At 63.3% G+C, this 21,033-nt stretch overlaps 3 protein-coding genes across 4 annotated transcripts; 2 read left to right on the top strand and 1 right to left on the bottom strand.

Moving 5' to 3' along the window:
• Nucleotides 1-932: 932 nt before the first annotated feature.
• Nucleotides 933-5,209, top strand: LOC129195200 (uncharacterized). Its single transcript, XM_054801039.1, has 5 exons — nucleotides 933-1,063; nucleotides 2,917-3,060; nucleotides 3,699-3,965; nucleotides 4,285-4,405; nucleotides 5,010-5,209. Exons 1-5 carry the CDS (start codon nucleotides 947-949, stop codon nucleotides 5,207-5,209), a joined length of 849 nt encoding a protein of 282 aa, XP_054657014.1. The 5' UTR covers nucleotides 933-946.
• A 2,576-nt stretch (nucleotides 5,210-7,785) lies between these two features.
• Nucleotides 7,786-15,586, top strand: HAP1 (huntingtin associated protein 1). Its single transcript, XM_054801545.1, has 15 exons — nucleotides 7,786-7,896; nucleotides 9,902-9,978; nucleotides 10,118-10,234; nucleotides 10,340-10,440; nucleotides 10,700-10,808; nucleotides 10,946-11,024; nucleotides 11,150-11,280; nucleotides 11,362-11,436; nucleotides 11,559-11,696; nucleotides 11,788-11,855; nucleotides 11,957-12,118; nucleotides 12,358-12,671; nucleotides 12,771-12,989; nucleotides 13,471-13,573; nucleotides 14,478-15,586. The coding sequence occupies exons 1-15, from the start codon at nucleotides 7,800-7,802 to the stop codon at nucleotides 14,875-14,877; spliced, it is 2,190 nt and encodes a 729-aa protein (XP_054657520.1). The 5' UTR covers nucleotides 7,786-7,799; the 3' UTR covers nucleotides 14,878-15,586.
• Nucleotides 15,587-15,806: 220 nt separating this feature from the next.
• Nucleotides 15,807-20,795, bottom strand: LOC129195609 (gastrin/cholecystokinin-like peptide). 2 transcript variants are annotated; one of them, XM_054801829.1, is made up of 3 exons: nucleotides 20,715-20,795; nucleotides 16,046-16,246; nucleotides 15,807-15,931 (listed from the first exon to the last, which is right to left on the bottom strand). In XM_054801829.1, the coding sequence occupies exons 1-3, from the start codon at nucleotides 20,731-20,733 to the stop codon at nucleotides 15,807-15,809; spliced, it is 345 nt and encodes a 114-aa protein (XP_054657804.1). In that variant the 5' UTR covers nucleotides 20,734-20,795. The 2 variants fall into 2 exon arrangements, with proteins under 2 accessions (XP_054657804.1, XP_054657805.1); XM_054801830.1 differs by having other exon boundaries at nucleotides 16,046-16,257; nucleotides 20,715-20,760.
• Between the last annotated feature and the right edge of the window lie 238 nt (nucleotides 20,796-21,033).

Below are 21,033 nucleotides of genomic sequence, written 5' to 3'. Positions count from 1 at the left end.
CACACATTGGCTCGGCTCTGCTGCGGCGCCCAGCTGTGCCGCAGAAGGGGGGGCAGGAGGACGGGGAGGTGGGTGCCCGCTACGCATGGGGCCAGGGCTGCTGCCAGAGCATGGTAAGAAGTGAAGGTTTGCACGTCTGTCGGGGCATGCCGTGATCGGTCCCGGTAGCAGGCCTGGGCTAGGACAGGAGTGAGCCGGGAACAAAGGCAGCAGGAGCAGGGCTGGGAAGCGGGGCTGGCTCTAGTGCTGTCCCGCCAACTCAGGGGAACATCCTGCGCTGAGCTCAGCCCCGTGGTCGCGGCCAAGCCCCGGTGCAGCAGGGATGCGGCTGTGCTTCCTGCCATGTCCCGTGCCAGGATCAGGGACAAACAAAACAACAGCTGCTTTCCGGGCAGACCCAGCAGAGCCGAGCGGGCTTCCGGAGGGCAGTGGGGCTGGGATGGCTTGTGGGATGAGATTGGGGGGGGGCCAGGCGGCCTACTGCCTGCTGCAGCCACTGCCAGAACAAGAGACGGATCAGTGACGTGCAATGGGAATAAACCCCCTGTGCAGGGCGGGGGGAACACAAAGCGATTCAGCCAGACCAGCCCTTGCTGCAGAGATGCCCCAGAGCATTTGCCCCGGGAGGGGTCGGGTCCCGCGGCCGTGCCCAAGGCACGGCCGCGGGACCCGACCCCTCCCGGGGCCATGGGCAGGGATGTGCCCCTCGCCCACCCTGGATCCCCCTCGCCTGGGCAAGACTGCACACCCCAAGACCCCCCAGCCCTGCTGCAAAGAGGCTGGCGGGGGGGGGGGGGGGCACCGCCGGAATTTTTTTGGGGGGAGGAAGCGGAGCCAGATGACACCTGTACCAGGACAGCCGGACTTGCTTGCGGGGTCCCCCAGGGAGCTGCATCCCCCGGGGAAAGCTGGAGGGGAGGGGGGGTGTCGGACTACAGGTCCCGGCATGCCCGGCCGCGCTCCGCACCTGCCCGGGGAGCGGCTTTTGTTATCGGCGGGGCCCCGGGAGCGATGTACGAGGGCCCCGCCGCCGCCTCCTCCGCGCCGGGAGCAGCGCCCAGCGGTGAGTGTGCTCCGCGCCCCGGCACCCCCCGGTGCACCGAGACCCGCTGCCCCCCCCGGCATCCCCCGGTTCACCGAGACCCGCCGTCCCCCAAGACCCCCTGGTGCACCGAGACCTGTGGCCCCCTGGCATCCCCCGGTGCACCGAGCTCCGGCAACCCCCGCACCCCCGGGTGCACCGAGCCCCCGGCTCTCCCGGTATCCCGCCTCCCCTCCGGGGTGCACCGACCCACGGTTCCCCCCGGGCGCACCGTGTCCCTGCTGCCACCGGGTGCACTGTGTCTCCGGCTCCCCCTCGGTGTCCCGCTTTCCCCCGGGTGCACCGAGCACCTCCGGGCACCCCTAGTTCCCGGGCAGCCCCGGCGGGCGAGCCCCGGGCCGTGCCCAGCCGGTCCCCCGGGGGTGTCAGAGGCGGCGGCTGCCGGAGCTCCCCGGAGAATTTGCCTCGTCTCGCCCCTTCTCCCGGCGCTCGGCTCCCCCCGCGGCCCCACTCCCACTCGTGGGCTCTGACACCCGTAACACATTTCCACGCTTTGCAGCCGAAGCCTTCGCCCCTGCCACGGGCGGGATTTCCCGCTCCCTCGGCGTTAGGGGCCGGGGGTCTGCAGTAGGGATGGGGTCCCGGGGGTCCCGAGGGTCCCGAGGGACGGTTTGGCTGCAGCATCGACCGGCTGAGGAGGGGGCTCGGTGGTAGCAGCTGGGATCTGGGATCTGGGATCTGGGATCTGGCTGCACTTCGTGGTCCCCGGTGCCTGAACCAGGAAGTCTGCCCGGAGCGGGGAGGGTTTTCCTGCTCTGTGAGAAGAGGCTGACGCTGCTGAGGATATTTCTGCAAGGGGAAGGGGACGGAGGGCTCAGCCCCTTGGGTGCATGAAACCCGTGGCGAGGCCTGCGGCAGGGGCAGAGCGTTGGGTGCTGAGGGGTCACGACTGAGCAACGGTGATGGAGCCAGAGCTGAGCTGTGGGCTGGGGAGCCTGTTCCAGCTGGGAAGCCAGGCAGCGCGCAGAATGAACCGCTGGGGCAGGAGTCCACCCCTCTGGGTGCAGGGAGAGCCCCATTTCTAAACGATGCTTCAGGCAGATGCTGCCTCCTGGGGTCACCTGAGCATCGGGATGGGATCTGATGGGATGTGGGAGCCACAGCCTGACTGTGTCCGTACCCTTCCCTGCCCAACAGCAGGGACATCCCCAGCCTGAGGGTCTCTGCAGGGACCCATCTGGTGACGTCCCCTGGGCTGGGGCAGGGCAGGACTGCAATTACCCCCATCCCGGCGGAGGACTGACCCACCGCTTCATCCTCGCCCCGACCCCGCATGTTGGCCTTGCTGCTCTGCAGCCCCCTGACCCTGGCACTTGCGGAGACTCCTCACTCCGAACAGCGTCCCCTCCCCAGCCCCAGGCTCCTGCCGCAGCAGCTGAGGGGAAAAAATAGCCCGGAGCAAGCCCAGCCGCCCCAGCGCCGCTCAGCTGCTGCCGAGCGTCCGGCACCTGGGTGCAGGGTGGGGAAGGGGCTTGGGGTCGAGCCAGCCCGGACCCTCCGCGAGGCTGTGCAGGCAGGGAGGTGCCTGGGCAGGAGCTGCATGACGGCATCAGGGCAGAGCGGAGAGCGGCGAGAGCAGGTCTGCACGTGCACCTGGGCGCGGGCTGAGCCAGGGCCCCGCTCCTCCTGGCCCACCGTCGCCGTCCGGTGCCCCAGCTCCACCGTCCTGCTCTCGCCCAGCTCCCCGCCAGCCCCCAGTGGGGCAAATTCCCAGGTTATCTGGCAGCTGAACGCTGGTGGCTGGGGGGACGGCAGGGTCCGGGGGCGATGGGAGCTGTTCGCACGTGTCTGAACAAGGTCCCCCCTGGGGAAAGTTAATGTACGTGCAGGAGCTGGGCCAAAAGGAGACGCAGGGCTCTGGCAGCCCTGGCCGAGTGCTGACTCACCAGTTGGGCTTCCTCCCCGGAACCAGCAGCAGTGTGGGGAGCAGGGCAGCAGCAGCCTGGCACCTCAGCACGGTGGGTACTCTTCCTTCTCTGGGGAGAAATGGGGAGGGAAAGGGTCTGTGGGTTTGGGGCTGTGGAGCTGTTCTCTGGGCAGCACGGTGCAGGATTGGGCCGCCTATGTCTGGTGGTCCCGGTGCTGTGGGGCAGAGGGCTGTGGGGCTGCGGGTGGACTTTGGGGTGTCCCTGCTGCATCATGCCTGGCCTGTGTGCTGGGAAGGATCCGGCCTCACTGGAGGGAGCTGCGGGGTGTCCTCGCCTGGGTGCTGTGGACGTGACAGAAGCCATGAGCACGTGCCAAGAGGGAGGGCAGCGATGCCCTGACATGAACCTGCTCCAAGGGATGAGGGGCTGCTGGTGCTGCAGCCCCCGCTGTAGCGGAGGTGGGGGCATGGGGCTTGCGTGGGAGGCTCCTGCCCCACAGGGCAGAGGGGCAGCAGTGCCAGCAGTGGCTGCAGCCCGAGCCAGGGCCACCGGAGGTGGCAGGAGAGCAGGAACGTGCTGGTTTTATGGCCTGTCGCATGATGTGTTTATGGCTGGGATGGGACGGCTGTGGATGCTGCCCAGCCCTGCCCCGGGCAACGCGGCAGGTCCCTGCTCCACATACTGGTGCTGATGGGGTGGAGGATCACAGCCGAACTTTGCTCTCCAAGGTGGGGCTCCCGAGGGCTCCCGCGAGAGCCGCTGGCACGACAGCCGTGTCCACCCACTGCCGAGCAGCTGTACGGCTCCTTCTCCTGCCCGCTCCCACAGGCAGGGACCTGGCTGCCAGCCTGGGGGGAGCAGGGTCCTGCCCGGTTCCTTCAGAGCATTCTCTCCCCTGTCTGGCGCTGGTGCTGATCCGGACATCTCCAAGTGTTTGCTTTGGTGCTGAGCCCCCTGCATCACGTAGCAGCTGTCACAGAGGCAGCGCTGAGCAGGTACGCTGATCCGGTGCCATCCCCAGAACCGCTCCACGTTCAGCAGCAGGCAGAGGGTCCTGCCTGGGCGCTGGTGGTCCCCGTGGTCCCCCTGTCCCCACAGCGGCCCACGGGCTGGCCGGGGAGTGGGGACGCCTGAGCCCCGGCCGTGCTGTCCAGGTCTCCGCAAACCCCCAGGCCTGGCAGATGCTGCCCCCGGGGAGGAGGTTTGGCCAGCCGGCAGGATGCTAGGGGACACGCAGCTGCTTGAGCGTGTGGCTGGGGTGCAGGATGTGTCCCCAGTCCCCAGAGCATCACCCTAACAGCTCCTTCTCCCCAGGCAGGGGCCAGAGAAGGGACTCTGCTGCCCACCAGCGCTGCTCCAGGGAGCCAGGGAGGAAGGTGCTTCTCCCCATGGCAGCCGGCCCCCCCACGTAACACCAGCCAAACTGGACACCGCGGTCCTGCGAGAGAACCCCCCTGGCCAGTGTCCACCCGTCTGCCACCTCCAGTCCGGCCCAGACTCACCCGCCGCTGCCCTGCCCCATGTCAGCCCCACGCCCCACGGGTCGGCCACGGGTGGACACAGCGATGCTGCAACCATCACTGGTGGGTAGAGCCGGGTGGTGCCAGTGGGTGACCCTGGGGACCGGGGTGAGGAGCTGGGGCAGCTCTGGGCTGGTCCTTCGTCCTGTCCCCATTGTGTGGCCAGAGCTGAGCCACGGTCCCAGCATCCCACGCCCCACGCCGGCATCCCTGGCCCTGCTGTCCCCAGCGCCGCTTGGCCGGGCAGAGCGTGGCCAGGAGATGGCAGCAGGACCCTGCCCGCAGAAAGCGGGGAGCTGGGGAGAGCTGGGGCGAGGGTCCTGTGTGCCACCCTGCGGAGGGACCCCCAGTCCCCACACAAGTGGCTGTGGGGCAGACCTAACTGGTGGCACCAGCCCCAAACCCCGACTGACTGGGCTGAGGGGTGCAGGAAGCGCTCCCCTGCCATGGCCCCCCCTGCACCCTCCTCCTCCCGGGTGTCCCCCACCCTCGGCTGATGCCGTGCCCCTCTCTCCCCAGACTTGTGCAGCGGCGATGTCCCCGAGGTGGAGATCATCAGCCTGCTGGGTGAGCAGCTGCCCCGCTACACGCTCCGGGCTGACACCGTCTTCGGCTATGACCACAACGACTGGCTGCGTGTGTCCCCCAGCCCCCCGGAGCCCGCATCCCCCCTCACTCCCCAGCAGATCGAGGAGACCCTGCAGTATTTCCGTGAGTGACACATCCTGCGCCGTGGGGCTGGTGAAGGCAGCGGGGTACGGGCAGCACTGGCCGGGCTGGGTCGGGGCCGTGAGGGCAGCGCAGGAGCTAATTGTCGCTAACGGGATTGACGGGCTGGATTTCCTCGTCCAGAACATCCCGGGCTAATTCTGGGAGCAGCTTCTGCTGAGCTGAGCCGGACACTTGGAGAGAGCTTCCGTCATCTCTCAGGACCCCCTGCCCTGTGCCATGGCTCCCCAGGGTGGGACACCGGTGGAGGGATGGTGGAGGGTGCACCGGTGGCCCCCAGTGCCGCTGCCCCACCAAACACGACAGCCCAGAGCGGCCAAGAGGAACATGGGGCTGCTGCTTGCTGGCGAAGCCCCCCCGAGCTGTGGGGTGTGGGTACCCGTGGGGAGACACAGCCCCCGAGGTCAGGCGGGGGCGATGCCCCACAGCGCTGCGGCAAGACCCGTTCCCGGCGTGGGGTTGGGGTTCAGCGGGGGGCACTGACGGATTATCTCTGCTTTGCTTCTGTCTCTGGCCCACGTGTGGCGGGGGCAGGATTAGAGCGAGGGGCTGGGGGATGGATGTGGGGCAGCGGGAAACAGATGGGGCTGAGGGCCGGGCCCCGCTGCTGGCCCCTCTCCCACCCCCCTGCTGCGACAGGCTGGGCTGGGGACAAACCCCCGTCGTGGTCATGCCCTGCCCATGCTCGCAGCCTTCCCCATCCGGCAGCTCCCGTCCCTGTTCAGCAGGCAGCGGGATGTGGCCCCCCCAGCCATCAGCACCCCCCTACCCTGCAGCAACAGCGCAAGGGATTGAGCCCCAAACTCCGTTTGCATGCCATGGGGCAGGGAGCACCCGGCTCAGCAGGACCCCGGGCACCCCCATCCCCTCTCCGTTGGGACAGCAGTGCTCAGTCCCAGGAGCCCCACGGGTCACGTTTCTCCATGCCTCTGGTGCCGCTTCCGTGTGGCGGCATGGAGGGGGGGCCCGTGCTGCCTCATCCCTTTACCCAAACCTTTAAGCTGCCGTCAGAAATAGCCCCCTGTAATCTGCTTGCGCAGAGACGCAGGGGACCTGCCCGAAGGAGCAAATCTCTGAGCGGGGGATTAGGAAGGAGCGGCTCCGGCCTGTCCATGCCGAGACGCACACTTGTGTCCTGGGGGTCCCCGGGGGGATGGTGCCCAGGTGAGCTGGCTGGTCCCTGCCCTCGCCCTCTGCCATCACCGGGAGAAACACTCGTGCGAGGAGGAGGGAGAGGCTGGGACTAAGGGCACCTGGCTCCAGGAGGGCACCAGTGTTTCTGGCGGGATGTGGTTTGGGGTCAGGATCTCAGCAAGTAGGAGTCCAGAGGGTAAATAAAGTCATCGTGTGATGATGAGGGGCAGCTCCAGCCCCAGCCTCATTGATTCATCAGTTAGTTCAGTACTACCGAGGAACGGCTTTGGGGCAGGCAATGGGGGCAGGCAGTGCGTGGGTTGGCGTTATCAGCATCACGCTCAGCATGCCGTGGTGCCGTGGCGTGGGGTCCTTGGCACAGCCCCGCTGCCCTCCCGCTCACGAGGCTTGTGCTACGTGCCAGCCAGCTTCTCCATAATTCAGCACAGCATGATTTATTCAGTTCTCCTGTTTTGGTGATGCCTCTGCACAAGTGTGGTTGTGGGGGAGCTGGGGGTGCCAGCCAGGGAGCGTGGGGCAGCCGGGACAAGGCACGGGGGGGCCAGGCTCATGCCAGCCCACACTCAGAGTAGGGGGGTGCTGAGCGGGGCAGTTTAGAGGGGGATGGAAGAGCTGTTTCCCAGCTCACAGACCTGGCAGGTCCCAGCACCACACTGGGCACCCGAGCGTGCAGGATTTGCAGTGGGCTGAGTTGGGGATGATGGGGGGACCCAGGCCTGGGGACAGGCTTGGGGTGAAGAGAAAGGTGGGCCAGGCAAAGGGCAGGGAGCTTTAGCAAAGGCCGTACTGTGGTGTGACACGATGTGACCATCACGGGGACCCCAGCCCTGCACGCAGACTGGGTTTAGGGTGAAGGACCCAAAACCTTTCCTTGTTCCTCCTAAGGGGCAGAAACTGTGCGTGACTTGTCTGGGGTCAGCCCTGCAAAGGTGCTGCTCAGGGACCAGTGACCCCGCAGTGTCCCCTCTCAGCAGTTGGCGCTCGGTATCATCCATGGGGACCCGGGTGCCCAGACCCCCTGTGTCCATGGGCTGGGGGCTGGGAGGTGGGACACAGAGCCCAGCTGCACCAGCACCCCAGGGCTGAGCAGGACTCTCCTGGTGGGTCCCCAGGGTGCCCTGAGGGAGCAGCCTGCTCCTGGGGTGCCTGATGGGGACCGTGTCCCCAAGGCGCCCCGGGGGAGCGTGCAGCCGCAGCGAGCCGATCCACGCCGCGGCGGAGCGTGGGGAGCGGGCAGCCCCGGCAGCCCCTGGACCCCCCCCGCTTCCCCCCCCCGCTCCCGCCCGGCACCGCCCCCGGCCTCGGCCCCGGCCGTGGTGGGACGCGCCCGGGCAGGTGCGCGCAGCCGGGGCGACCCTATAAATAGGGGCGGGAGCGGGCGGCGGGGCTGGGCTGGCTGCGGTGGGCACGGCACAGCTCGGCACGATGGAGATCTGGAGCAGCCCCGCCGCTTACGACGAGCTGAACGGGAACGCGGAGCGGGGCGGCGGCGCCGACCCCATCGCCCGGGAGCTGGAGGAAGGTGAGGGCGGCCCGGCCCGGTCCTGCCCCGGGGAACGCGGCTGCGGCGGGTCCGGGCTCCCTCCGCGGGCAGGGGGCGAGGGGGGGGGGTGCGGAGCGGGGCTGGGCTGGGGCTGGTGCGGAGCAGGCGGCGGGGGCCGGGGTCTCTCGGCCGGATGGGTGCTGCCGCCCTTCCCGTCCGTGCCTTTCCCCCTCCCCGCTGCGGGGTGGGCAGCCCCAGCCCCCGCTCGCAGTGCCCCATCCCAGGGAAGCTGCTGCCAGGTCCCTTGGGGACCCCCGGCAAACCCTGACCCCGAGGAGGGTTGTCCCTGCTCCGGTGGTGGTGGGGAGCAGGCAGAGGGATGGGGCAAGGGGCCCCCGCCACGTCAGTGTGCGCCCATGGGGTGTGGGGGGCTGCCCTCCCGTGGGGCACGGGTCCCCGTGTTGTGCTGGTCCCCGCATCGCGCTGGATCGGGCCCGCAGATGGGCCGGGTGTTTACGTGTTTGCCAGTGCTGCAGCCCCCAGCGTCTCCCAGGGCCTGCCACTCGCTCAAACCGTAATGATGCTCATGCTCTAATTATTTCCAATTAACGGCTCAGCGGCCTGACGAGGTGCAGTTGGGGACCCCTGCAGGGAGCAGACCCTGTGGGTTGTGGGGAGGGGGGATGAGGGTGAGGTTGGGCCCCTCCCGTGGACGTGCCCACTGGGGTATGTGCCCGCTGGGGTGCGGGGCAGCAGGGACCGGATGGGGTGGCGGGTGGGGGCACTGCTGTGATACCTGCCATTACACAACCCCAGCTGAGGCGGCGTAATGGGATTTGTGTGGCTGAGCCTCTCCCGTTAACCCACTTTGTCTGCCCAGCTGGGGAGCGTGGCCATGGTTGGGGACACAGGTCAAGGCCCCGAGTGCAGCCAGCGCTGCACTGCCAGGGGAAACTGAGGCACGCACCCTTGGGGCAGTCAAACATCAGAAGGGAGCATCAGGAGCGGCTGCGTGGCGCAGGCAGGGCCCGGGGCTTCGTGCTTGCTGCCAGCTCCCTCCCACCGTGCAGCTCCAGTGCTGCCATCTGGGTGCGTGCCCAGCGCTGTCTGGCAGCTTCTGCAGGCGCAGTTGGCAGGATTGGTGCCGGAGGGACAGACGTCCCCGTCCTTGTGCCACCTCTCCCTGCCAGAGATCCAGATAGGGGCAGAGGAGGAGGCAGGGCTTTAGCTCGGGCCCAGCCCGATGCAGTAGTGCTGCGTGGTGTTGGCGTGGCAGGCAGCTGCCTGTTACTGAGGCAACCTGCCTGCAGCTGCCTTTGCCCCTGTTGCTCAGAGTGTGGATCGCTGCGTCGCTGCAGCTGGAGGGGCATCGGGCTGGGTGCGGGGTGCAGCGTCCTGAGAGGGTGGGCTTGGCTCTGCCTCTGCCAACGTCTCCAGGGAGAAACTAGGGCAGGACTGGCTTCTTGGGGGGAGATCTGGGGGAGGGGGCTGGGGACAGATTGGAGGGGACGCTGCCTGCAAGCCCAGCTCTGCATGGTGCCACCCACTGCTATTTATACTGGAGCTCCAGACTGCTTTCTGCCGGAGATGTCACCTCTGATCCCGTCTCTGCTGCCTGACTTTCCCCATCCCTTCTTCCCGTCTGTGTATCCTGCGGTGGGGCTGGCGCTATGTCTGGGCCGGGGCAGTGGGTGCGGCGAGGGGAGCTCAGCATCTTTCCTGCCATCCCAAGATGCAGGCAGTGTTGGGGGGTGAGGGTGGGAGCACCCCGTTTCCCGTGGTGCTGTCACGACTGTGGGCATCCCTGTCTGCCTCTGCCCTGCACCACGGCTGGTGCTGCCGAGCAGATAAAAGGTCTTTTTTGGTGACCAGCGTGGAGCAGCTTCGTGCTGCCTGCAGCAGCCGCCTCCCATTCCCCCTGCCATGCAACCCCGGGGCAGTGGGTGCTAGTGGGAAGCTGGGGGGGGGATGACGACAACAGTGCTGAGTCCCTGGGCTGGTACTTCCACAGTGCAGGGGTTCACCCTTTGCCTTTCTCCCCCAGTCCTGTGCGCTGAGCGGGTGGTCAGGATCACGAAGACATACCACGACATCGATGCCGTCACCAGCCTGCTGGATGAGGTACGCCGGTGCCTGCCTCGTGCACAGGCTTGGGCTGGTGTGAGGGCTGGGGACCGGTGGGACCCCTGGGATGCAGGGGTGGGGAAGGGGGGGCAGAGCAGAGGACGAGCCCCGGCTGATGCAGATCTGCCCTTTGCAGAAGGAGCGGGACCTGGAGCTGGCAGCGCGCATTGGGCAGTCCCTGCTGAAGCAGAACCGGAGCCTGACCGAGCGCAATGAGCTCCTGGAGGAGCAGCTGGAGTTGGCCAAAGAGGAGGTAACAGCTCCTGGGTGCAGGGTCCTGTCCTTGGCCCCCCACGTGTCCTGCCCAGGGGTGGCTGTGGTCCCCTCGGCCGTGCCCTGATGCCTCTTCCCCTCCCAGATCGCGCAGCTGCGCCACGAGGTCTCCATGCGGGACGACCTGCTCCACTTCTACACCACCACGACGGAGGAGAGCGAGCCCACCTCTGCCACCTCCACGCCGTGAGTGGGGGATCCCTGTCCCACCGCTTGCCTGGGGCAGGGTTGCTCCTGGGGGGCCAGGCAGAGGTGTTGGGCTGGAGCCGTTGCCACCTCTGGGGTAGCACCAGGGCTGGTGCTCCCTTCCCTCCCATGGCTTCCATGGCTCCAGCCCCACAGAGCTGCATCGCTGCAGATGCCTGCCTGGGAGCTGGGGGGAGTGGGCAGGGGGCCCCCATCCTGCCTGCACTGTGGGTGCTCAGTGCCCTCCCTGCCACCCCAGGCTGCGCCGGCACGAGTCCTCGCTGTCCCTGCAGCAGTACTTCCAGTACGACACCTTGCAGCAGAAACTCAAGTGTCTGGAGGAGGAGAACCAGAAGCTTCGCTTGGAGGTGAGCAGAGCTGGCTGGTGGGACACCCCTCTCTGTGCCCACCTCTGCCCCGCTCACTGCCGGGGGACCCGAGCTGGCCCCCAGGGAGGCTGGAAGTCCTGCCCGTCGCACTCAGCCCCTCCAACCCTCTCCCCCAGGCCACCAACATCGCAACCGAGACCTGTCAGTACGAGGACCAGGAGCAGCAGCTGATGATTGACTGCGTGGAGCAGTTCTGTACGTGGGGCTGGGCTCGTGGGGGGCAGCTCCTCCTGGGCTTGGGTTGGGGGGTCTGCAGGCACTGCACGGGCCAGGGCTGGATGGCCGTGCTCTGGTGGTGATGGACCCTGGGCCCTCCCCAGCTGAAGCAAGCCAGCAGGTCGTTTACCTCTCCGACGAGCTGGCCCGCAAGGCGGAAGACACGGCACGGCAGCAGGAGGAGATCAGCCAGCTCCTGGCACAGGTCGTGGACCTGCAGCAGAAGTGCCGCACGGTGAGCGTCCCCTGCCCGTGCCGGGGGGAGTGCTGGGGGGGTGCGGGCAAGGCTCCCTGACCTGCCCACTCCTGCCTGCAGTACGGCTCAGAGGTGGAGGAGCTCCAGCAGCACCTGGCTGTGGCGAAGGAGGTGCAGCAGCAGCTCCGGACGGAGGTGAGCCCAGGGAGACCCTAGCCATGGGTGTCCCGGCTGGTGGGGGGGTCCTGTCCTGGCTGGTGGGGGGTCCTGCCCTGTTGCCGCCGGTACCATGCCTGAGCTGCACCCATTGCCCGCAGCTGCGGGACCTGCAGGAGAAGTACGCCGAGTGCGGTGGGATGCTGCAGGAAGCCCAGGAGGAGGTCAAGAGCCTGCGCAGCCGCAGCCTGCCCAACAGCACCGTCAGCCGCTACAGCGCGCCCAGCCTCCTGCCCGTGGTGAGTGGGGGGCGCAGGCAGGGCTGGGCAGCGGGAGGGGTGGGGGCCCCTGCTCTCCTCTCCACTGATATTGCGTCCCCCGTGTCTCCAGGACTCGCTGGCAGCTGAGATCAAGGGGACGATGAGGAAGGGAACAGACAGCTCCTCCTCAGACTACAAGTGAGTGCTGCCGTCAGTGGGTCATGCTGGGCCACGAGGTGGGGGTCCCCGGGGGGCTGGGCTGGCTCGAGGGTCCATCACTGCCTGCTTCCTGCCCGCAGGAGCTACCTGCGCGTCTTTGAGACGGTGAAAGCGGTGAACCAGGCGGTCAAAGCCAAGTCTTGCTCCGAGTCTCCCCACCACGTGCCGGGCTCCAAGCAGTTGTCAGCCGCCCCCTCCGGGGGAGCCAGCACCCCCCGCTGCTCCGGCTCGGAGGGCACCCAGTGAGTGCTGCAGGAGGGGCTCGGGCAGGGGGGGACAGAGCTGCTGCCCCTGCGGAGGAGCTGGGGCGTTGGCGAGATGCCGATCGCATCGGAGCATTAACCAGTACTGCAAGCCTGGGGCAGGGGGAGGGCAGGCGTGGCTGGAGCATGCTGCCGGTTGGGGTCCGGCACAGTGTGTGTGTGGGGGATGTGGTACAGGACCATGGCCCCCAGCACCCTAATGCTGCACCTGCCGGCAGGGACGAGGGGTCCGGAGAGGAGCCCCGGGCGGCCCCGGGCCGGCAGGCCCTGGAGGCAGCGGTGCAGCGGCTGTCGGCGCAGCAGCAGAGCCATGCCTCGGAGGAGCGCTCCTTCTTCGAGACGGACCGGGAGCACAAGCTGTGGCGGCTGAGGGACGGGGAGAGCTCCAGCGGCTTCCTCACCCCCAACGAGAGCATCGTTTCCACCGGGACCAACTACTCAGGGGGCTCAGAGCTCACCGCTGGCTCCGGCTTCTCCCTCAGCTCCCTCACCTACCTGCCCGACAAACTGCAGATCGTGAAGCCCCTGGAAGGTGAGGGGTGGAGGGGGCTTCCTGGTGTGCAGAGCTGGAGGTGCCAGGAGGGTCCCACAACACCAGCTGAGCCCCCCGGCTGTGTGTGTCCCCCCCCAGGCTCCGTGACGCTCCACCACTGGCAGCAGCTGGCACGGCCCAACCTGGGTGGGATCCTGGTGCCCCGTCCTGGGGTGCTCACCAAAGACTTCAGGCAGCTGGACATTGACCTGGAGGAGGTCTACAACCTCAATGATCTGGAGGAGGACGATGTGGACGCCAGCTCCTTCCAGCTGCTCCCTACCTCAACGCCCACCAAAGCCAAGGAGTGCTCAGGGGGTGAGCGTGGGGCGAGGGGGCGGAGGGGACGTGGCCCCCGGGACGCCCATGCCCTCCTGCCCAGGCTGCCCCTCGCATACCCCCGTGCTCTCCCCTCTTGCAGCAGCCTGTCCCTTCCACCCGTCCGTCCCCGTGGGGATGCTCCGTCTGCAGCTGCACGAGGGCTGTTCTGCAGCCGCCGTGGCGGGGTGAGCCCTCGCCATCACACCAGCGTGCACCCGCTGCAGCCCGGGCGTGTGGAAAGGACGTGTCTGGGAGAAACGTCAGCTCCTGCTCCCACTTGTGCTCACAGCCCTCTCTGAGCAAGAGCCGGACCCAAATGCTGCTGGGGATGTGCCCCACGCATGCAGCTTTCTGCTGGCGGTGGCGGCTCTCAGCGCAGCTTTGGCTCTCCCGACTGCCCAGAGCCCTGCCCTCTGCCTCTGCCTGGGTTGTGCCCCCCCCTCCTCCCCGTTAACCTCGTGTCTCCTGTCCCTTCCAGTGTTCCTCTCTGTTAACAACCTCCCCCAGACCCCGTCTACCTTCACCATCACCACCTGCCACATCCTCCACCCCACCACTGAGATCACCACGGTGACACCCAGGTAAGGCGCGTGGCCCCCCCACCGCCTGCACTGCCTGCACCGCCACCCCAGCCCCCCCCCGTCCCCCCTAACCCTCTCCTCCTCACCCCGTGCCTGGCTCCGTGCAGCTTGGTGAAGCAGAGTGCTGGGGGCTACCTGCAGCCCCTGATGCTCTGAGAGATGCCTGGTACTTGAAACATCCCTGAATCTGAATGTCCCTGGATCCGGCTGCTCCAGCGGCTGCGTGCCCAGGGCTGTGCACCCCCCCCGGGGGCTGGGACCAGCCTCCGCTGGCCTCTGTGAGCAGCACGGTGATGGGAAGAGCCTTCCTCAGGGTGCATGCGGCTGGGCTTACCCTGGGGGCAAGAGCAGCGTTTGCTCCTGGCGTGATGGGGAGTCGCCTTCCCCGGGAGCGGACGTGGATTTCCTCCTCCTCTCTGGACTTGTGTGTAAACCAGGATCTTTCCCTGGGCTGCGCCGGAGGAGCCAGGCGCGGGGCTGGGGATGGAGCCTGCCTGCCTCTTAATTAGTGAGCACTGTTGCTTAGCCCTAATGAGCCTCTCCAAGGCTTGTTGGGGGTTGGTGTGAGCTGGAGTTCACCGTGTGCTGTTGGACAAAACCCTGCATGTCTGGAAAATGCTTGCAGAGCAGTGATCATGTCCCATCCCCTCCTCTGAGCTGGGGGGGGGGGGGGGCATGGCTGCAGCCCCCCCTGCATGGGGCTGTGACCTTTGGGGTGCTTGGGCAATGCTGCAAGTGCAGGGGGGTCTCCCACAGCCTGAGCCTTGTTAGGTGAATGAGCATGTAGGAGGGAAGGAAGGGGGTGCTGCTCTGCCTGAGGCCCCCCTGGCCCCTGCAGCAGCATCCCCCAGGGCAGGGCCCCCTGCTGACCCCCCCCCCTCCTCTGCTCTCTCTTCCCCTCCAGTCGGTATAACGCCGTCGTGCCTTCTTGTGGGCCCCTTGAGGGGCTGAGCCTCGGCAGCCCCTCGCCGGAACCGTCTTCCTCTGTGCTGGCACCTGGCCCCAGACCCCCGAGCACCCCCGTGGGACTCGTCCAGCTCTTGCTGGTACAGGGCATCTCTGCCTCGGTGCCAGGGACTGGCTTGTGCTGGGCCCCCCCGTTCCCCTCCCAGGACCCCCGGCATGCTGACACCCAGCCCTTGCCTGCGGGCAGGGGGCAGGACAGACCCCCACCCCAGAGCAGCATCTTCAGCTTGAACTTGGTGGAGAAGCTGCGGCGCCTGGGGCTGGACAAGGTGGTGGCCAGAGGGGAGATGTCCTACGCCCGGGGAGAGCGGAGGGGAGCCCGGGGTGCACCAACGTGACGGCGCTGCGGAGCCCGTGAGCTCAGGACAAGACTCATCCTCTGTCCTCTTCATTGCTTGTCCATGGGGAAATGGCAACGGGAGGGGCTTTCAGCCTCAGTGCCTGGTGACGTCTTGGCAGCGCTCCTGGCCCCAGCTCGCTGGAGCTCTGCCCTGGCCAGGACACAACCCCGTGGTGCCGCGTAGCCGCAGCCCGATGCTCCCCCGACCCTGCGTTACTCTGCAGATGGGATCATGTGGGGCGATGCTCGTGGCTCTGGGGGGACCCAGCTCTGAGCAGGGGCTGCGGACTGACCCTGTCCCCACTCTGGGGGTACGGCCCCTTCACAGGAGCCGGTTGCTGGCAATAAAAACTGTTCCTGCTTCTGCTGAGCCTGTCTGAGGAGCAAGGGGCAGCTCAGCCTTTCGGGGCTGTCCGGGCTGCTGCAGCAAAGGGCAAAGCTCAGCCTGGGCTTGGGGGGTCCTGGGGGGGGTCCCACATGTGCCGGGGTGAGACCTCCCACCCCAGGCTGGGCCCCTGGCCAGCACCTGGGCTGACTTAAAAAGCAAATGGTGGTTTTTAAACTCTTTCCTGCCTACTGAATAGCAGTAGCAGCAGCACCCCCAGCTCGGGGGATGCCTGCAGCGAGTGTTTCTCAGGGTGTAGCTGTTGCTTCCCCCCCCAGCTGTGTCCCTTGCCCCAGGCTGTCCCCTGTCGAATAAACGTGAAGTTGTGAAGCAGCTCAAGTGTGCCGTGTCTGCCGCCGCACGCTGTCGGGTCCCTGCCCTGTGCTTCCTAGTGGGGCTGGGGGCGAATCCCACCCACCCTCCTGCCCCAGCTCTTCCCAGCAAAGACGTGAGCAGCAGCGGCCGTAGTGCCAAAGCTTTATTGCAGGCAGAGACGTGCACCGAGCATGCTGGTGCTCTGCACGGCACGGCCAGCCCAGCAGCTACACGGCATCGGCCGAGTCCTCAGCGCTGCGGCGGCCGAAGTCCATCCAGTCGGGGTAGTAGTGGTCGTGCAGGGCCTCCGACCCCTCGTCCCCGTGCACGTAGCCCTTGTGGTCGCCCAGGTCTGTCGGGGCAAAGGCGGCGGGTTAGAGCTGCCCCGAGCTGGGGGCTGGGGGGGGGAGCTGGGCTGTGCCTTATGGGGCCCCCCAAGAGCTGCCCACCCTGCACCTCCCAGTACCTGTGAAGATGTGGGGCAGGAACTGGGACATGAAGTGCTTCTGCTCCTGGGACAGGGACTCGGGCCAGTCCCGCCGGACCAGGCTGGTGGGGAGCCGGCGGGGGTCCCCCGCAGCACCCGGTGCCTCTGCGGCGGGCCGGCACAGGCAGGCGGTCGCCACCATGGCGAGGACGAGGACGATGCACACCTTCGCCTTCATGGCTGCGGAGAGACTGAGCGGGGAGGGGGAGCGGAGGGGCTGTGGCCACTGAACTGGGGCACGTGCTCAGCCTGTGGCGAGGGGTGACCCATGCGGGGAGCAGGGTGCTCTTCCCCAGGGCACGGCCAGTTCCCAGGTCCCCTCTGTCCCTCTCAGTGGGTCCCCAAGTCCCCTCCATCCCTCTCTCCCCAGACCCCTGCAATCACAGACTCAGGTCAGAAGGGATCCACAGGGATCATTGAGTCCAACTCCCTGCTCCTGCAGGGCTTCCTAAAACTAAACCATACGGCCGAGAGCATCGTCCAGATGCTCCTTGAACTCAGACAGGCAGGGAGTGTGTCCCCTGGGCATTGCCAGTCCCCTCCATCCCTCCCATCTGGTCCCCAAGTTTTTGCCACCCCACCTGTCCCTCCCAGCCGGTCCCCCCGTGTCCCCCCCCCAGGACTCACCTGCCGGCTGTGGGGCTGCGGGGCGGCTCGGTCTGGGGTGGCCGCGCTCGGCCCCCGCTCTTAAAGGCGCTGCCGCGGCCGCCCCACCCCAGGGCGGCTCCACACCCGCCCGCCGAGCCCCACGGGCACACGTGTGTGCACACATACACACACGGCGGGGGGGGGGGGTGTACGGAGGGGTGTGTATGTGTATATGTATATCTGTGTATATGTGGCTGGGGAGCATATGAGGCAATTGGCCATGGTTATACGTATGCATATGTAAATGCAGAACTCTTTTATCTATCCATAACTAGCTACATTCCTGTATTTTATATCTATATACACAGAGATCAATGTATACATACAGCTGTGTATGTGTATAGATACATATAAACATATACAGGTATAGATGTAAATATGGGCGTGTGTGTGTATATGCATATACACACATACGCACACAGAAATATGCATAGAACTATATATAAATGAACATGCATAGGTTGATGGAGATCTATCCATATATACATGTACAGATTGATGGAGATCTATCCATATATACATGTACAGAGACACGCGCATGCATATAGATACATAGATATACATGCACTTACACATATATAGGTATGTTCATATATAGATACATATGGGTATAGGTAAATATATAGATAGAGCTAGCTACAGGGTACTTGGCCTTTGTTGTATGTATGTACATAGGACCATATATCTATTTATCCAAATAAACATGCACACACACATATATCTATACACCCACATATATATGTATATATATACATAGCTTTAATTACAGAGCCCTATACATGCAGATATTGATGCATGTAGCTACATAAACACATGTATACAATTAGCTAAAAGATATAAATGTAGATAAAGGTGTATACACAGGTGTAGACCTAGAGCTATGAAGCTAGAGGGGTGTGCGATTTATGTCTCTGTCTAAAGACATACAGAATTAAATGCATACACAGCTTATACATAACATATATATAGCTACATGTAGTTATAAAGAGGTATAGCTATAGATACAAAGATATAGCTGTAGGTATAACCGATAGCTATACATATAGATGCGCATACACACACACATATATATATATGTGTGTCTGTGGATGGAGCATATATGGGGCAACTGGCCATGGCTGATGCACACACACATGCACAGATAGATAAAGCCATATATATGTGTGTGTGTGTATATATATATATATATGAGATAAATTTATAGCTCCATAATTACATATATATAAAATATATTTTTTTTTGTCATGCTGGTGTCTGAGTACATGCATGCACACACACTCTCACTATCTCCAGCTGAACATACTACTACAGATATGATCAATCTAGGCTCCTATGGACTACAGATTTAGCTAGCGATGTAGCTATTTAAAAAAAAAAAAAAAAAAGAGGGTGTTGGTGCACAACCCTGTGCTCACATTACTTGTTCATCTGGATGGTGACTCTGCAGGGGACGTGTCGTCATAAAAACCACACAGGTATCAGTGCCTTTAAATACATGTGTCTATATGTATATACAAGTGTAAAGACAGCTATAGCTGTTGATAGGGAGAGATTGGGGGTGGGTGTGTGCACGTGCACGCACACCTATGCATGTACATATGTGCCTGTATGTCTATACGGATGGAGAGGAATACACAGGGCAAGTGGTCCCAGCAGTGCGTATGTCTAGCTATAAGCACATAGCTATCTGCCTACCTATATAGTTACAGACTGGCAGAGACAGGCATACATATATCTATACGTACGCAAGGGGCACTTGGCCCTGGCAGTATATGTATTTTTTTAAAATAAATCTCTATATATGTATATGCGCATGTGCGCACACACTCTCACTTATGTTTTAGAATATATATGTATTATTGGATTTTATACTAGACTAGGTACATAGAGAAATTATATGCTACTTTATTACATAATAAACAGTGACTGTATAGTATATAACATTCTAGCCAATATAAAATACAGCTAATATACATAATGTATATAATTGGAATAGACAATAGTGTATCACGCATCTGTCTACATACTTACATATATTCATATGCATATCTATGGCTATAGATATATATATAGCTATAGATACAGCCACACATCTATGTTTATGTGGATGGAGACTATATGGGGCAACTGGGGGTGGGGGGGGGTGTATACAGATATATGGGTTGAGCACTGTGTATGTATGGAGCCTGTATAGGGTAATTGGCCCCAGCAGCACATGCATGTGTATATATGTGTGTGTGTCACTCTGTGTGTGTACATATATATATGTGCATATTGATGTACATACACATATATGTGTATACACACATGTCTATATCTATACCTATAGGGATCTGTATGTATACATATGCATATACGTATCTATTGGGACGGATAAATAAGCTATGCTATATCTATTATACATATATGTGTATATATTTGTGTCTACATATATATCCCTGCGTGTATAATATATATACATTTAGACACATGTATCTATGTGCCTACATCTATGTGTACATGTATCTATATGTATACATACATGTAGATAAGGACATATGCCTATGTAGGCACGTATGTTGATACTGACACCCTACGGGGCCATAGGCCCTGTCAGTACATATATAGATATATATATATATATATATGTATGTGCATACCATCGCTGTCACTGGTGGAGGTGCCCCCTCCCCCCCCCGCTCTGTATCTCATCCCCCCCCCCCACAAGCTTTGGGGTGCCATGGCGGGGGGGGTGTGTGGTGGTGACAGACCCCGGGGCCGGCTGGGGACACGCGATGCCCCTCCACCCCCCAGAGCCCCCCGTAAACCCCTGTCTGCTGCCTCCAGGCTTTTCTTTCAACATCAATCGTTCCTCTCGCCCGTGTTTACCCCCATCGCCTCGTATTTGCAGAGACCATTTGTCTCGCGCCTTCAATAAAAGGCGTGCGCCATGCCACCTCGCTGCCTGCCCGCGCCCCCGGCTCCCGCTGCCTTGGCAAAGACCGATATCGGCGCTGCTCCGCCGAGCCCAGAACAAATGGGCTTTGAATGGGCAGAAGGCAGCAGCGCCCCGGCACCTCCCGTGCTCCGCAGCAATCGATTCCTCGCTCTACGGATTGGTTTGTTGGTTTTGGGGTTTTTTTTTTAACAAGGAACAAACAAATTGTTTTGCGATTTCTGGCTTTTAATGGCTCAATCTGGGACAAATGAGCCGTCAAGGTGATGGGGACACAGCGGCCACTTCCTCCACCGCGATGGGCTCAGCAGCCCCTTGACGCAGGTTTGCGGCCGGACCCGTGGGCGCTGGGGATGGTTCCTTCTCCCAGCCCTGGCCGATGGATGGACCCAGGAGAGCCAGGACAGCCAGTGCTCGCAGCATCCCTCGCCATGGCCCAGCCAGCTCTGCTGCTCCCGGCGCTGGCAGGACGCTGGGCCGAGGCGGTGCCTCCCTCTTGCGTCTGAACGGCCGCGAGCAGCCGGGCAAACCCCGGTGGGGAAACAGCCGGGCTCGATGCGCTCGGAAAGGCCCCAGCGCAGGCAGGGGAAGTCGAGTTTTTGGAGCAGAAGCAGGCTGGGGATTGCACTGCGTCGGGCCACAGGCACGTATGCGTGCCCCAGCGCGAGTGCCGGCCTCAACGCTGCCTGTACTCGCTCTCGGAGATGCAGGCAGGGCTCGAGGTCGCCTGCCTTCCCGTAAGTGCTTTGCATAATTGCGGCAATTTGGTTTCCGAGAGCAAAGTCTCCCAGGAAAGAAAGTAAATGGCAGCAAAGTGAACGGAGTGCTCCACCGCAGCACGTGGAAAAGGTGTGGGAAGTCAGGATGGCTGCGGGCAGCGAGCAAACAAACAAGGCTCTGTTCTTAGAAAGCTGCCAGAAGTGGCTGCCCAGGCAGCTGCCTGCGCTTCTGCGGGCACGCAGGGTGTGAGCGAGCCTCACCAAAACACACCAGCCAGGGCAGCGGGATGGGCACAGCTGGGGTACCCAAGAGGGGAATTCATGCACTGCCTGTGCCCTTCCTTACCGGTCTGGGGGCACTTCATGGTGCTGTTCCACAGCAGGAACTTGCCCACCCCAGCAGGACACCCACACAGAGCCCCCTCCTCGCCGCAGTACCCATCTCGCAGGAAGCAGAAGTGCTGACCTCACAGGAACGCAATGAGCACAAGACCAGGTGTGGGGGTTAATGAACTCCGGCCCAGGAAGGGAAGGACTCCACACCCGCTGTTTACCAGCACAGCACCAGCACAGCACCTTCCCCTTACACCCCCAGAGCCGCTCGTCCCACCCCAGCTGCTCCCCCCAGCCAGAGGGAAACCCCCTGGCACCAGCCAGCATCACTG

This window comes from Grus americana, chromosome 22 (genome assembly GCF_028858705.1).
Source record: "Grus americana isolate bGruAme1 chromosome 22, bGruAme1.mat, whole genome shotgun sequence".
In the NCBI taxonomy this organism is placed as follows: domain Eukaryota; kingdom Metazoa; phylum Chordata; class Aves; order Gruiformes; family Gruidae; genus Grus; species Grus americana.
The sequence above is the reverse complement of the archived record's forward strand: the minus strand, read 5'-3'. Positions and strand labels throughout refer to the sequence as shown.